Source organism: Staurois parvus, unplaced genomic scaffold (genome assembly GCF_062004578.1).
Source record: "Staurois parvus isolate SC_StPar_1 unplaced genomic scaffold, SC_StPar_1.0 ptg003034l, whole genome shotgun sequence".
Taxonomy (NCBI): domain Eukaryota; kingdom Metazoa; phylum Chordata; class Amphibia; order Anura; family Ranidae; genus Staurois; species Staurois parvus.
In genome coordinates, this window is record NW_028320830.1 from 3,883 (window position 1) to 18,579 (window position 14,697).

Sequence of the window (14,697 nt, forward strand, 5' to 3'; positions counted from 1 at the left end):
CATAACTCGGACAACCCCTTTAAGGTTTTTTTGGCATTTTATATCTTAAATGCACTTATGTGAATTAATTAATAGTAATTTGGACTTTAAATTTGGTTAAAAACCCATAATATAAAAAAATACCAAAAATTAAAAAAAATTGATAAATTTGAAGACAATTTTGCATTTTGTGGCAAATCATGACGTCTAGGAGTTTTTTCAATATTTTATTTGTTTTCAGCACACCAAAATATATGGAAATTAGATGCAAATAATCAAACAGCTTTTTAGTCGCAGACCTGTGTTGCCTTTCTTAATTAACTGATGAAAAAGATGCCATCATCTACATGTGACTATGGATCTCATGAGGTCCAGAAGAGGGTGTAGAAGGGCTCTCATCAGTTACGGGGTCTCGTCAACATATGAGAAAAGCTCAGGTGTACCTGTATCTCCCTCTTGTTTTACCCTTGTCATGAAGGGGTTAATATTAGTACTTATTAAGGGGTACAGTCCTGTATGCTTTTATATGTAGTGCAAACCTTCTTTACCTATTTTGGGAGGCATGGGCTCCTGCAGCAGCTGCACTCTTCTCTTCATCAGTGGTGTTCTCTTCCTTTATGACTGAAGATTTTTCTGTTGCCTTTGATCTTTCCATTATCACCATTTCAATTTCTAAACAACAGAAACAATGATGTTTTTACTATGCATTTTTACAATACTGACACATTTTTATTCTAATTTTCAGAAAAATTGTTTGTAAGCTTTTCCTAAGTGGGCCTCACTTAGGAAAAGCTTACAAACAATGGTGTGTACTGCCTCACAGCAAACAACAACTGCACTGTATAATGACAGTTTAAATATTAAACCCCCCCAAAAAAAGAAAACATGCAATATATTGCAGCTTTACAGTCCTTAGTAGAGGTGGTTGCACTAGTTTTTTCTAGGCCTCCTTTTTCTAAATTTCCACTTAGTAATTCTACAAATAAGACACCAGTGAGGCTATATCACTCACAGATGTGTTTGAGGTCCAGTATGGAGCATGGGTAACAACCATAACTCCATCCATAGATATGTGGATGGAGTTATGGTTGTTACCCATGCTCCATACTGGACCTCAAACACATCTTTCACTCCTAACCTCCAATAATGGGGAAGGGGGTTGTAGATTAATATAAGAAAATAACATTTGCTCTTTCAGGTTAGCTCACTTGCTTTTACCACTAATCCCTTCACCCCCATGTAATGTATCTGAACAAAGGCAGATATTTTTAACCCTTTTGCTGCCAGGCCCTGCGCTACACTTTTGAACTCAGGTGGCCAGACAATTTATGTAATTTTTCCATTACAGCTTTCAGAGTTTGTAAAAGACCCACCAAACCATATTTATGAAAGCACATGACCTATAGAATAAAAAAAAAAAAGGTACTAATGAATTTTAAGGCCCCGCAATATTTGCACAATAGTTTATCAAAATAATATTTTTGTTTAAAATACAGTAAAATCATTACTAGCAGACACAAACAGAGCACACTTTACAAAATTACTACTAAATATAAAAGCTTAACCTGTATTGATTTAATAAATATTTGTAAATTTTAAATGGTGTCTTTTTGCGAAATGTGAAATTGAACGTACGCAAAGATTTAATATTCTTAAAGTTTAAATTTTTCATTTATAGCTTTCAGAGTTTGTAAACAACCCCCAAACGATATATTTTATTAACGCACATGACCAGTAGAATACAAAGAAGGTGTTACTTAATTTATAGACCCCGCAATGGTGGCGCAAATGTTTATCAAAACTCTATTTTTACTAAAAAAACACTAAAATCCTGGGGGGGGGGGGGGGGGATGGGGAAGCGCCACAAACACCCTGCAACCGCATGCAATGAATGTGGTTGCGGCACATTTGTCTGCAAAAATGGGGTTAAAACAGGAGGTGAGGAGGCGTCACATTGCTTCCCCACTGCCTGTCAGTAGCCTCTGGAGAGTAGCATCGAGCTTCAGAAGGAGATTTAGAACCTTAGCCCTTGTTCACACTAGTCTGCATGCTGAGGGCTGGTGGCAGTTGCAGGAATGGCACCTGGTCCTGCACCCTCAACCACTCGCAGGAATCACACCCATTCCCGAACCCTCAACCACCCGCAGAGAGAAGTGTGGAGTTGCCATTCATTTTGAATGGCACCCCCAAGCATTTCAGTCAACATTTTTGGCTGAAATGCACTGTAGATGATTGGATAGGATACACTCCTATTCATTCATAAAATTGAACATAGTAAACAGTATTTACTATGTTTCATTCACGAACTAAAACAGAGTAAACACAGTTTACCATGTGTCAGTGGTTAATGAACACAAAAGTGATCTGTACTGATCGCTGTCTATATTCAGGAAAGGAAGCTGCAGCAGCACTCCCTCCACACCCTGCTGTCAGGATGGAGAGTGGGGGGGGGGGGGGGGGGCTGGTAAACACCTGCCACTTAAAAAACACAACAGTCCCGGGTACTTGCTAATCTGATTTCCCACCACAGTGCTCCTTCCCCTATCTGGCCCAGGGGTTGCAGGTTTACTAACTTAGTCCTTCGCCTGTGTTGCTGGTGGCTGCTACCAGGCCTTCTAGCTGGCCTGCTCTATCCCTGCCTCACAGCTGATCCGCTCTCAGGGCGGCGGTGAAGTCCCAAACTTTCCTCCTTCCAAGATCCTCCTGCCTGGAGGTGAGCCTCTCTACATCTGGGCCCCTTCCCAGGCTCCTGCTCTCCCGACGCAATCATCTTTCACCCCTACTCTCCTGCTGCTGAGCAGGCACAGTTACTCTTAAAGGCTGTCCTAGCCCCTTGTCAAGCCTCCTGTTGGGGACTGGCCAGGATCCTCTAAGTACATACCTGCCACTCCTCACCTGCGCCCACTGCTTCCAGATCTTTCTCCAAAGTTCCAGAGCAGGGGGAAGTCCCACAGAGCTGGTCTACAGAGCCTCTCAGCTCTGACTGCAATTTGACTCATCTGGATATCACACCCAGGCTGCTACTCAGCCCTTATCACTACCAACTAGAACTAGAGTTCCCTCTTGCTAACTAGGAGGGTGCTACAACGGTTTATGAGGCACTATCCTTTACTTTGGAAATATATAATCTCACTTCCTGTTGAGTCAGATCTCTGTCTAAAATGCAACAATTAGGAGCCATACATCTATACATATTTTTGGTTCTCTAAAAAAACTGGATTTGGGCATAGGCAAGACATAAAAATGTCAGTCAACACAACAGGAACCTATGCACTGCACTAGAAACCAAATTTAATTAAAGTATATGTAAACCCAAACAATATAAACTCATATAAGCTTAAAACACATTAATTAAAATTGAAACGCAATTTTCAATATTTTTACATCTGCAGCTTTCCTTACATAACACATCTGATCGTGCCATAAAGGCCCTTGTACAGGACAGGCAGTGTGTCAATATTCTGTCCCATATATGACGACACTGATGCACATTGCATGTGAATGATCAACTGTAGTCACCATCAAGAAACTTACCTGGAAAAATAACATTCAACAGTTGGAATTTATGTATGTAGGCAGGAAGGGGCTAGAAAAAGGCTGAAAGAGATCAGAAGTGCTGGTATGCAACAAAACAGGAAAACAAAGGAATTTTGACTCATCTATAAAGTCTATATCTTAAAGTACAGTACAAAGCACAGACAACCTATTCATTCACCATGGGTTATAAGCTCATACCTTCAGGTGATTGGGCAAGCTTTTGAGGACATGTCCCTCTTGTGGCATCTCCCCTAAAGTCCTACCATACTTTGAACAAACTCAGTTTTGTAGCAAGCAATGCAGAGTAATGAGGAGAGTTTAGGGATGGTGGTCTGTACCATATACTGTGCTCTAAGATATGGAATTTACAGGCAAGTCAAAATTCCTGTCATCTTAATCATACAGTGTAGGACACATGCAGCTTATGTATATATCATGGGACATCTCCAAGCAACTAGGCAAACAGAAATGTATCAACAGGCCCAAGAAATAACAGGGGTTAAATCCCAGTTAAAAAGTGCCACTGCAAAAACCTTGTGGCTAACAGCTGCATCTGCAGAATACTGGAAATCAACCTGGTAAAACATCAAAAAAGTATGAACAGAAGAACAGATAGCAGCCTTACAGAGTTGGGCGACAGTAGCTTGGTGCCCAAGTACACAGAATACTCAAATTGGGTGTAGTGAGTGGGTAACAGCACTATAATAGGTTTTTATTTCAAAATAAGCTCTAGTGATCAAATACCTTATCCACTGTGCAAAGGTGAATTTTGACGTAGGGTTCTACAGTTTATGGAACATTGGTGTGATCAACGAGCAGTGATATAACAATTACTTTAAGAAATACCTTTAAATAGTAATGGGTGTCCCAAAATCGCAATACATAGGGAAAATGGGAAATTGTAACTAAATGTACCTTTATATATAAAATATTCTCTACACATTGGCCACCTCTTTACACACACACACACACACACACTTTTCTCCCCCACTCATAATAGGAGTTATTTTTTTCTATGTACGGAGATGTGTAGGGCACCCTGTAGAATAAATAGTACAACTTACTTATTTTAGGTGAAACTTGTGCTGGCTTTTTTCTGCACAGATGTTCAATTCTGGTTCAAATCTGAGATAAGCAATGTACAGGGGGTCAGGAGGGCACATTGCATGGGGCAATAGAAAACATTAACATGGGGGAAGGGGCAGCTGAATATATTACCCCATGGGGGGGGCATTAGGACACATTAACATGGTGGTAGCAGGCCATATTAAAATGGGAACAGTCGGCAGCAGGACACATAACATAAGCTGGACGTTTTCCTTCACATGCAGAAGTACTGTTGCAGAGGCTGTTCCCAACTGGCCCTCCTCTCTTGTGTATCCCATGTAATGTTATAAAAGGGCACCTGGGATGAAGAGGAGGGGAGAAGGAAGGGCTGGCTGGGAACAGCACAGACACTTGCTTCCCTGCACCACTCAAGCATGTGAGGCAAAATGATGGGAGAGTGTAGGCTGAGCGGGGACACAATCTACCCGTCAGCTGCCTGCAAAGTTGAGAAACCCTGGTCTAGGGCATAATACAACCTTATCACTGTGAAATATGAAGAAAGGCTATTTATAGGAAAGGGCAGCCAGTTCAGAGACATGTCTGACAGACAGGGCTGCCACCAGAAAGGCTACATTGCTGCCAAGAATCTCCAAGGAAATATCCCTGATGGGTTCAAAGGGTGGTTTCTGCAAGGCAGAGAACCAAATTAAAGTTATCTTTTGAAGCATGTTACACCTGTATTTAGGGTGTAACATACTTCAGCATCTTACCCTGCATGACAGAAGAAGGGGTTTCCTTACCTTCTCCCCCACTGTCACATTCAAAATCGGCACGGCTGTGCCACATCATTCATTCACAGCAATCTGTGAATGTAGAAACTACTAGTCCCACCTGCCACTGTGGCAGACGGCTTGAGTGTTAAACGTCCTCCAGTTTTCAAACCAAAAGCCCTTATAGAAAGTTGAGAAACCAAGGGGGTGTGGTCTGTCTGCAGAGCAGAATGGCTGCTTGATTACCCTGCTGCAACCTGATGGGAGGCTTATAGCAGCTTCACAGCACAAAGGACAGCTGCAGCATACTCCTGCAGGACAGCTGCAGCATATACCTGCAGGGCACCGCTGATGACAGGAACCCAGGAGGACATGTCCAGAAAGAAGTTTAAGCTTGCTGCTCCCCGAAGGCTGACTGAGTTCTTTTCCTGGCAATGCGGCACAAGATGACACTGATCCCGAGTGCACCTCTCACATACAGCTTCTTCACTTTCATGACACAGCAGAAGTGACAGCTATGGAAGCCACAGCCACTGGGGAACAGTCCAATACCTCTCACCACAGCAAGGACAGGAGAAGAGTAGCTGCTTCACTTGCATGCTCTCCCAAAAAAGCCCCAGTAAGTTAAAGCACTTTGGGGATGAAACATCTGGACATTATATGGAGGGGGATGACCCAGAGGGGGAGATTTACTAAAACTGGTGAATGCAAAATCTGGTGCAGCTCTGCATAGAAGCCAACCAGCCTCTATTGTCAAAGTTTAATTGAACAAGCTGAAGTTAGAAGCTGATTGGTTACCATGCACAGCTGCACCAGATTCTGAGTGCTCCAGTTTTAGTATATCTCCACCACAGTCTCTGGCTACTATCCCAGCATCAGACTGCCCAGTCTCTGAACATTTCTTGAAATCTATGCTACTACCCCTACAGAAAGATATCTGGACAGAATTGTGTTCCCTCATTACCCATGCACACTCTAGATTGGACCATGTGGAAGAACGTACTTATTATATTGAAAGGCAGATGTAAGATTGCAGTAAAGGTTAAACTCGGAGGAGCTCCAGTAACTGAAATCCAAATTACTGATTTGGAGGATCATTCCAGAAGGAACATAAAATTTAGAGGCATTCCTGAATCTGTCAAACATAGCCGATTGATTCCTTACCTCCAACAGCTCTTTCTTCCTTCTCTCATCTCATCCAAACTCATCCAATCTCTCTCACTATTAATACACGGAACGTATAGCATTTTCAAACCTAAACATCTACCCACATCAGTGCCAAAGGATGTACTTGCCCAGATTCACTTTCCACATAAAGGAGCAACTCATGAGCTCTGCTAGGTGTGCACGCACCCTTTCTAATCCTTACTCGCAAGTCTCCCTTTTCACAGACACTGAAAAGGGCACTGCGCAACTACACATTTTCTAAATCCCTCAAGGATTGTAATATTCCCTATAAGTGGGGATATTCCACCAAACTCCTGAAACATATCAAAGCCAGATGGTCCCAATGCATACTCCTAAGGAGGGCTATAAGCTACTCCTAGACTGGGGTATGGCTGTATCAACCGGACTATGCATGGGTTCATCACTTCCACAACTCACATAACTTCAAAAATAAAAGGTATGGTAAAATGTCCCACCATTTAGACTGTTTTTGTCAACATCCCAATATACAGAGACCAAGAAAAAATTTGGAAATATCCCCTGGGATTTTGTCTTCACATTAACATTTAAATAGCATATAAACAGATGAATCTTACAAACAGAAAAAATGTATGTATTATAGACAAGTACAGCATATAATACTTATGGCATATAAATAAAATAAAAAAAATAGAGTAAGCACAAATAAAGCAGTTTGAAAGGCTCTTTGTTCAAAGGAAAGAGGAAGAAAAAAGGGGATTTAGCATTCTATTTCAGAAAATATATTTATGTTGTCAAAGAAAATATCTTCCAAATATATCATTCTAATGTACTTTATATCAATTGGGTATATAAATATCAATGTGATTACACTCATAAAATCAGATCGCGTAAAGTTAACAGATGTTTTAGTTTAATAGAAAGGTATTTTGATGAAATCATTTATACAGCAGGTTAGCTTCAAAATGCTGTATCACCTATTTAAGATGTCATGTTATTATGGTAAGGTTTTTAATGAGATGAGCTGTAATACTCTTTAAGACTTGTATTAGTAGATTATATGAAATCAAGAGAGAGAGAATTCCCTTAATCCTGTCTCAGCTTCTCATGTTTTTTGATGTAGCATAGGTATCAGAAAAGGTAAATAAGAACCAAGCATTCCACGTTTTGTTAAATCATGTGGTATTATCGGAAGCCATAGCTAAAGTTTCTTCCATTTCATTTGATAGGTCTACTTTTGGAATCCATTCCTTAATAGAGGGAATTGATGTTGACTTCCAGTGTAAAGAGATCAGAGATTTGGCCATGTTGAGTAGGTGGATGGTCAGTGAGCATTTGTATTTGCTAGAAACAGTGAAGATATGTAGTGGGCAGCATGCAGGAGTGAGTTCTAATGTGGTTGCCTGTAATCTGGATAATTAGTTGTCTTACAGAGTCCCAATAAGGTAGCAATTTGAGGCACCTGCACCAGATATGTTCAAATTTGCCTGGTCCATTCTCACATCTCCAGCAGAGCTCAGAAGCTTGAGGCTACCATTTTTTAATCTTAACTAGGGTAGTGTATCATTGTGTCAGTATTTTACATGTCAGTTCTTGAGTGCTGGTATTTAGTGAGCACTTATGTGCTAGGATACAGGTTTTTTCCCATTGGTCATCGGGTATTTCCGATTCTAAAGAGGATTCCCATAAGGCCTTACATTTCTCAGGATAAGGTATTTTGCAATGCCAAAGCCATGACTAGGAAAAGGAAGTAGGTTTTTCCACTTTATGGCATTTAATCCATGAAGATTTGAATGGATTCAGAGGTCTTAGGAAACTGGTCTTTGTCTAACAATTAGTCAGATAGTTGAGTAATTGGAATTAAGACCATAAGGGAAGTGTAGAAGTATTACAATCAGTTTTCAGCATATCATAAGGTTTTACCAGGCTTTTATGAGTGCAATGATAAGCTAGAATTGGGTTGTCGTTGTCCAAGAGAAAAAGGCGGTGGTTAAGGATCCCTGGTGTAAAATCTGAGTTGTGTGCTAGAGGGGTTAGAGGTCCTGATGTTATGAAAATGGAATGCTTCTTAGAGATTGTATGAAGTAATTTCGAAGGTGGCACCTATTTAAGGGTGTTTTTTATTATTGACATGGGTAGGCTGGACCATGGTAGCCAAGGGGAGTAGAGCAGAGCAAGCTTCTAGGTTTATCCAATCATTATGACTGGTGTGGCAATGCCAATCTTTCACTCTTGTGAGATGGGTGGCGTAATAATACATTTTGAAGTCTGGCATGCCCATTCCTCCGTCTGCCTTGGGTTTTGTGCTCAAATAAAAGCCTATTCTAGGTTTTTTGTGGGCCCATAAGAACTGAATTTGGAAAGATTGAAGTTGTTTAAAAAAGCTGTGTGGAATCTTAATAGGTAAAGCATGCATTATATACAAAACATTAGGAAGAATGGCCACCCTACCAAACCAGAAGAAAAATCTGGTATTCCATGTTTTAAGGTCTTGTTCAATTGTGTTGAGCAGTGGGACAAAATTATGGGCAAAGAGTTGTGATGTATTAGATATGAGCCAAATTCCTAGGTACTTTAGGGCTTGAGGTACCCACTTAAAGGGGCAGTTTTGTTGTATATCTACCATCTCTGGCGGTAAGGGTGAGATTTAATGCTTCTGATTTGTTATAGTTAATTGTCATGTTAGAGGTAGCCAAAGATGGTAAATATTTGTAATAGATTGTGGATTGAGGTGTGAGGCTGCGTGATGATGAAAAGTAAAACATTTGCGTAAGCAGCTATTTTTTTTTTTTTTTTATAAATATTTATTTTGTTTTTCAAGTCATATACAAATCATTTCCACATTTCTATTAAAATAGTTATCTAAACAGTAATTTCTCTTTATATAATTTATTTAATTATGTACATAACTTCCTTTTCCATCTCCCCATCCCCTCCCCTCCTCCCCACTCCCTCCCACGCTCCACCCTTTCTCTTGTCTCATTAACTCCATATATTTCTGTTGTTCCTAAACTCCATTCTAAACCCACTTCCAGGAGAATTATCTCTTCATGTATTTCACCTTTGCTTTATATTCTTCCCAGGCTTTCCATTTTTTATTATATATCTCCAACTTCTCCTCATGCGTATAATACAGTCTTTCTGTCCCAGATATCTGATTTACTCTTCTCATCCAATCCTCCTCAGTTGGCACCTCTCTTTTCTTCCAGTACCTGGGGATCAGACTCTTTGCTGCGGTCAGATAATGCCATATCCCCGAACTCTTATATACCTTCTTTGAGAGTTCTGAGATATGGAGGAGACATAATTCTGGATCCAATCCTATATTAACTTTAGTAATTTTCCCTATTAAATAAACTATCCTCCGCCAAAACACCTGTATTTCTGGGCACTCCCACCACATATGATACCACATGCCCTCCTCGCGACAACCTCTCCAACTACAACAATCTATTTCTACTTCCCTCATACTAATATTTTCATGAATTAATGTGAACATTTTCCTCTGCTCCTCCTCCTCTATTTTTCTTCCCATATCTCTTTCCCATTTCTCTACGTGCATTAATTTTGTGTCAGTGTCAAGTTCCATTAATATCTTGTATATTTTTGCCATTCCGTGTCTAGTTTCCCTGTGACTCAAATATTCTCTTGAATGGGTTCCAGTCTTTTCTAGTTCTTATTGGCTTTGGGAGGCTCTCAAAAAAGTACTTCAATTGGTAGTATCTCAATCTATCCATCTTATTAAAGACTTCTCCCTTTCTTTCCTCCATTTCCTTATATGCCCCGATTTCCTCTCCTACCATTATGTCTCTCAATTGCGCCTCTTGTGTTATGATCCATTTCCTTGCTATACTGTCCATACCCGGAATTAAATATTTTGTGTTTCTAAGTGGTATTAATTGTGAATTAAAAACCCACCCCTTTTGTCTATGTAGTAAATCCCATTCTTTTAAAACATTAAGAGTGTATATGCTAGTACTCTCCTCTAATTCCCTATTTGTGCAGGTACCCAAATACTTTTACTTAAACTTATTCCACTCAGTGCTTTCTCGATTTTAACCCAAGTTTTCTCCGGATTATGTATCCAGTCAAAGATTCTCGCGATAATCTCCGCTCTATAATATCTGGTACTCCCAATCCTCCTCTCTCTTTACTTCTAATCAACGGCTCATAACCTATTCTAGGTTTTTTATTTCTCCATATATATTTTATTATCATTTTCCTGAGTTCTTTGAAATATGCCTCTGGGAGTTTGATTGGAATCATTTGAAATTTGTATAATACTTTGGGGACAATTACCATCTTTATCAGGTTTATGCGCCCTATCCATGAAGGATTTCCATTTCTCACCCTCCTGAGCTCCTCCTTGATCTCATTTAATAATGCTATATAATTGGCTTTATATAGGTTCTTAGTTGAGGTTGATAGTTTTATTCCTAAATATTTTAATTCTTTATCTCTCCAAAGGAAAGGAAATTCCTCTTGTAATTTTTCTCATCCCCACTGTAAAACATGGCGGAGGGAGCATCATGGTTTGGGGCTGCTTTGCTGCCTCAGGGCCTGGACGGATTGTTGTCATTGATGGGAAAATGAATTCCAGAGTTTATCAAGACATTTTGCAGGAAAACGTACGACCATCTGTCCGCCAACTGAAGCTCCGCAGAGGATGGGTGATGCAACAGGACAATGACCCAAAGCATACAAGTAATTCAACAAAACAATGGCTGCAACAGCACAGAATACGCCTTCTGGAGTGGCCCAGTCAGAGTCTTGACCTCAACCCGATTGAAATGCTGTGGCATGACCTTAAGAGAGCGATTCACACCAGACATCCCAAGAATATTGCTAAACTGAAACAGTTTTGTGAAGAGGATTGGTCCAAAATGACTCCAGATCATTGTGCAGGTCTGATCTGCAACTACAGGAAACGTTTGGTTGAGTTTATTGCTGCCAAAAGGAGGGTCAACCAGTTATTAGGTCCAAAGGTTCATACGTTTTCCTCCCTGCACTGTGAATGTTTACATGTTATGTGCAATTAAACCATGGCCATAATACTACACAAACCATCTAATGTTTGTGTAGTATTATGTTCAACAGACTGTGTTCTTCTATTGTTGTGACTTAGATGACGTTCAGAGCACATTTTATGCCCAATTCATGCAAAACTCCACGTAATCCCAAGGGGTTCACATACTTTTTCTTGCAACTGTATTTGTAAACTTTTATAACAGAAACAAAGAAAAATGTAGGTTTTTTTAAAAATTTTTGGTCTTTTTTTGTTAATTTAGCAAAAAAATAAAAACCCCAGCGGTGATTAAATACCACCAAAAGAAAGCTCTAGTTGTGTGAAGAAAATGATAAAATTTTAGTTTGGGTACAGTGTTGTATGACCGCGCAATTGTCATTCAAAGTGTGAGAGCGCTGAAACCTGAAAAATGGCCTGGGCAGGAAGGTGTAAAATTGCACAGTATTGAAACGGTTAAAAGCTCTTTATATTTTTTATAATATTTTACCGTATATCCGTCCGGACCTAGGCTTTTCCCTCCCGCCATACTTTTTAACGCTATTTCTATTTCCTCTGAAGTTATTTCTTCCTCTAAAGAGTTCAGTTGTATTTCTCCTAATTTCAGTAGGCCTGCGTCCTCTAGGTATATCTTCCTTTTCCCTCTATTTACTGTTTCCGTTTTCTTAAACATGTCCTGGGGTATGATATTATACAGGCCATTATAATACTCTTTAAATACTCTGGCAATATCCTTGGTTGAGTGTACAAATTCCCTCTTGGGATTTCTTTTTTTCTCAATATAATTTCTATTTTTCTTCTTTCTTAAAGTTCTCATTAAATACTTTCCCGGCCTATCTCCCCATCTATACCTTTCACATATTATTTTATTAAAGACTCTTCTTTTTTCTTCCTCCATTACTTCCTCTAATTCTTCTTTCTTCTTTATTAACAGCTGCATTAGCTCCTTAGATCTTTCCCTTTTGTGCACCTGTTCAAGATCATATATTTCATTTAGTAATCTGTTTATCTTTTCTCTCCTTTCTTTTTTGCCCCTATTGCAATGAGAAGACCTCTGATGTAGGCTTTATGTGCTGCCCACACCGTTGCAACCGACACATCCTCTGTCTCATTCTCTTCAAAAAACCATTCAATTTCCTTCTCGATTCCTTGTCCAGTCTCTTCATCCATGAGGAGTGCCTCATTCATCCGCCACACATACCCCTCTCTCTCCTCTCTGCCCCATTTTAACTTCATTGCAACCGGGGCATGATCCGACAGAGTGCTTTCTCCTATTTTTACTTCCCCCACCCTCTCTATCATTTGATGTTCTACTAATATGTAATCTAGTCTAGAATAAGTCTCGTGTACATGCATAAAGAAAGTATAATCTCTCTTTCATATTCCTAATTCTCCAGATATCCACCAGTTGACACTCATGCATCAATTTCTTTAACCTTCTCAAGGACTTGCTTTCCTCTCTCCGCATACCAGAGTTAGTGTCCATTCGCAGATCCATACAGAGATTAAAGTCTCCCGCTACGATCATACACCCTTTTTTAAAATCCATCAATCTCTTCAACACATCTCTCATGAATGTCTCCGGCTTCTTATTTGGACTATATATATTTGCTATTGTGCACTTAATTCCCTGTAGTCTACCTCTCAAAAACAGAAACCTTCCCTCCAGATCTGTTAATCTATCCTCCACCTCAAACCTTATATTTTTGGCGAAGCCTATAGCAACTCCTTTTGCTCTTTTAATTGGCGAGTCCGCATAAAACCATGTTGCAAAATATCTGGTCCTCAATCTAACCTTCGACTATCTCTAGGTGTGTTTCTTGCAGGAATACCACTGAAGATTGTCTATGTTGTAATTCTTTAAATAATCTAAATCTCTTTCCTGGGCAGCTTAACCCTTTTACATTATAGGTTATATATTGGATTTCTTCCATCTTACTCTTTTCCGCCTAACCCCTTTTCCCTCCTTGCTTTCCTCTTTCTTATTCCTATGGAGCGTTTTTATCATACTGACTTTTTCTCCCCCCTTGTCCCCCCCGCCTCTCCCCTCCCTCCCCTTCCTCTCCCTCCCCTCCACCCCCCCCCCCATCATCACTGCCATCACTCCCCCTTTCCCTCCCCCCTTTATTTAGGCCTTTGCTTTGCCTAAGCATCATTTGTGGAAATAACGTCCACCTTTGATATTATCCTTAGGGCTACATTCCTCCCATGAACGGCCTCCCCTCCAACCAGATCTCCCCATTGACCCCCCTTCTACCTATACTTCTTAACAAAAGGAAGAGAAAAGAGAGTTAAGTTAGAGGGGTAATGGAGGAGACAGGCGACGGAGTGGGGGCTAGAGAAGAAAACAAAAAAACAAAAAAAAAAACACAAAAACACAAAAACACAAAAAACACAAAAAAAAAACCACACATCTTCTCTCCCCTCCCACCGCCCTACCTCCCCCTCCTCCACCAGTCTCTACCCCCCCCCCTCCCCTCAATCCATTTCCCCCGGGTTCTTCTTCCCATCCAATAATTTCAATTCTCTGCATTTCCAGTCTATTGCAAAAATTTCTTGAGTCCTCTGGGAACCTCAATTGGGCTGTTACTCCGTTTTTCCATCCTATTAAACACTCCGGTATCCCCCATCTATATTGCACCTTCTGTTTTCTCATCTGCTCCAGCAAAGGCCTCAGAGCTCTCCTCCTTCGGAGAGTCTCCGGTGACCAGTCCGCATATATTTGGATGTACATTTCTCCATATTTTATTACTGATTTTCCCTTAGTTTTCCTCCAGATTCTTTCCCTTTGCTGCAGTTCATAAAATTTAACAAGTATGTCTCTCGGCCTGTCCTTCTCACGGTTCCCCTGGAGTTTCCCATTTCTAAAGATTCCTTCTATATCAGTCCTTTCCATATCAGAGTTTCCCGTTATAAAGTTAAGAATTTTACAGACCGCCTCTTCCATTAGTTCTCCTTTTAGGCTTTCCGGTACCCCTCTTATCCTTATATTTCTCCTTCTTTCTCTATTCTCTTGAATTTCCGCCTTATACAGCAATTTTTCCTGAACTTTTTCCATATTAATTATCTTCTTTTCTAATTCGGAAATAATCTGGGTCTGGTTTTTAACTTTCTGCTCCGTTTCCTCCACTCTTAACTGCAGCTGCCCCAGATCCCTCCGAATATTTACATTTCTTGCTTTATTGTTTTCTCCAG

The 14,697-nt window shown here is 40.2% G+C and overlaps 1 protein-coding gene across 1 annotated transcript in view; it reads right to left on the bottom strand.

Moving 5' to 3' along the window:
• Positions 1–508: 508 nt before the first annotated feature.
• Positions 509–14,697, bottom strand: part of LOC149428690 (protein CLEC16A-like) — a gene marked incomplete at its 5' end in the record, with an annotated part of 144,702 nt that continues 130,513 nt past the window's right edge. The window contains one exon of the mRNA XM_089667112.1: positions 509–651. Within this exon, the coding sequence (XP_089523238.1) occupies positions 524–651 (128 nt within the window). The remainder of the gene's footprint in view (positions 652–14,697) is intronic.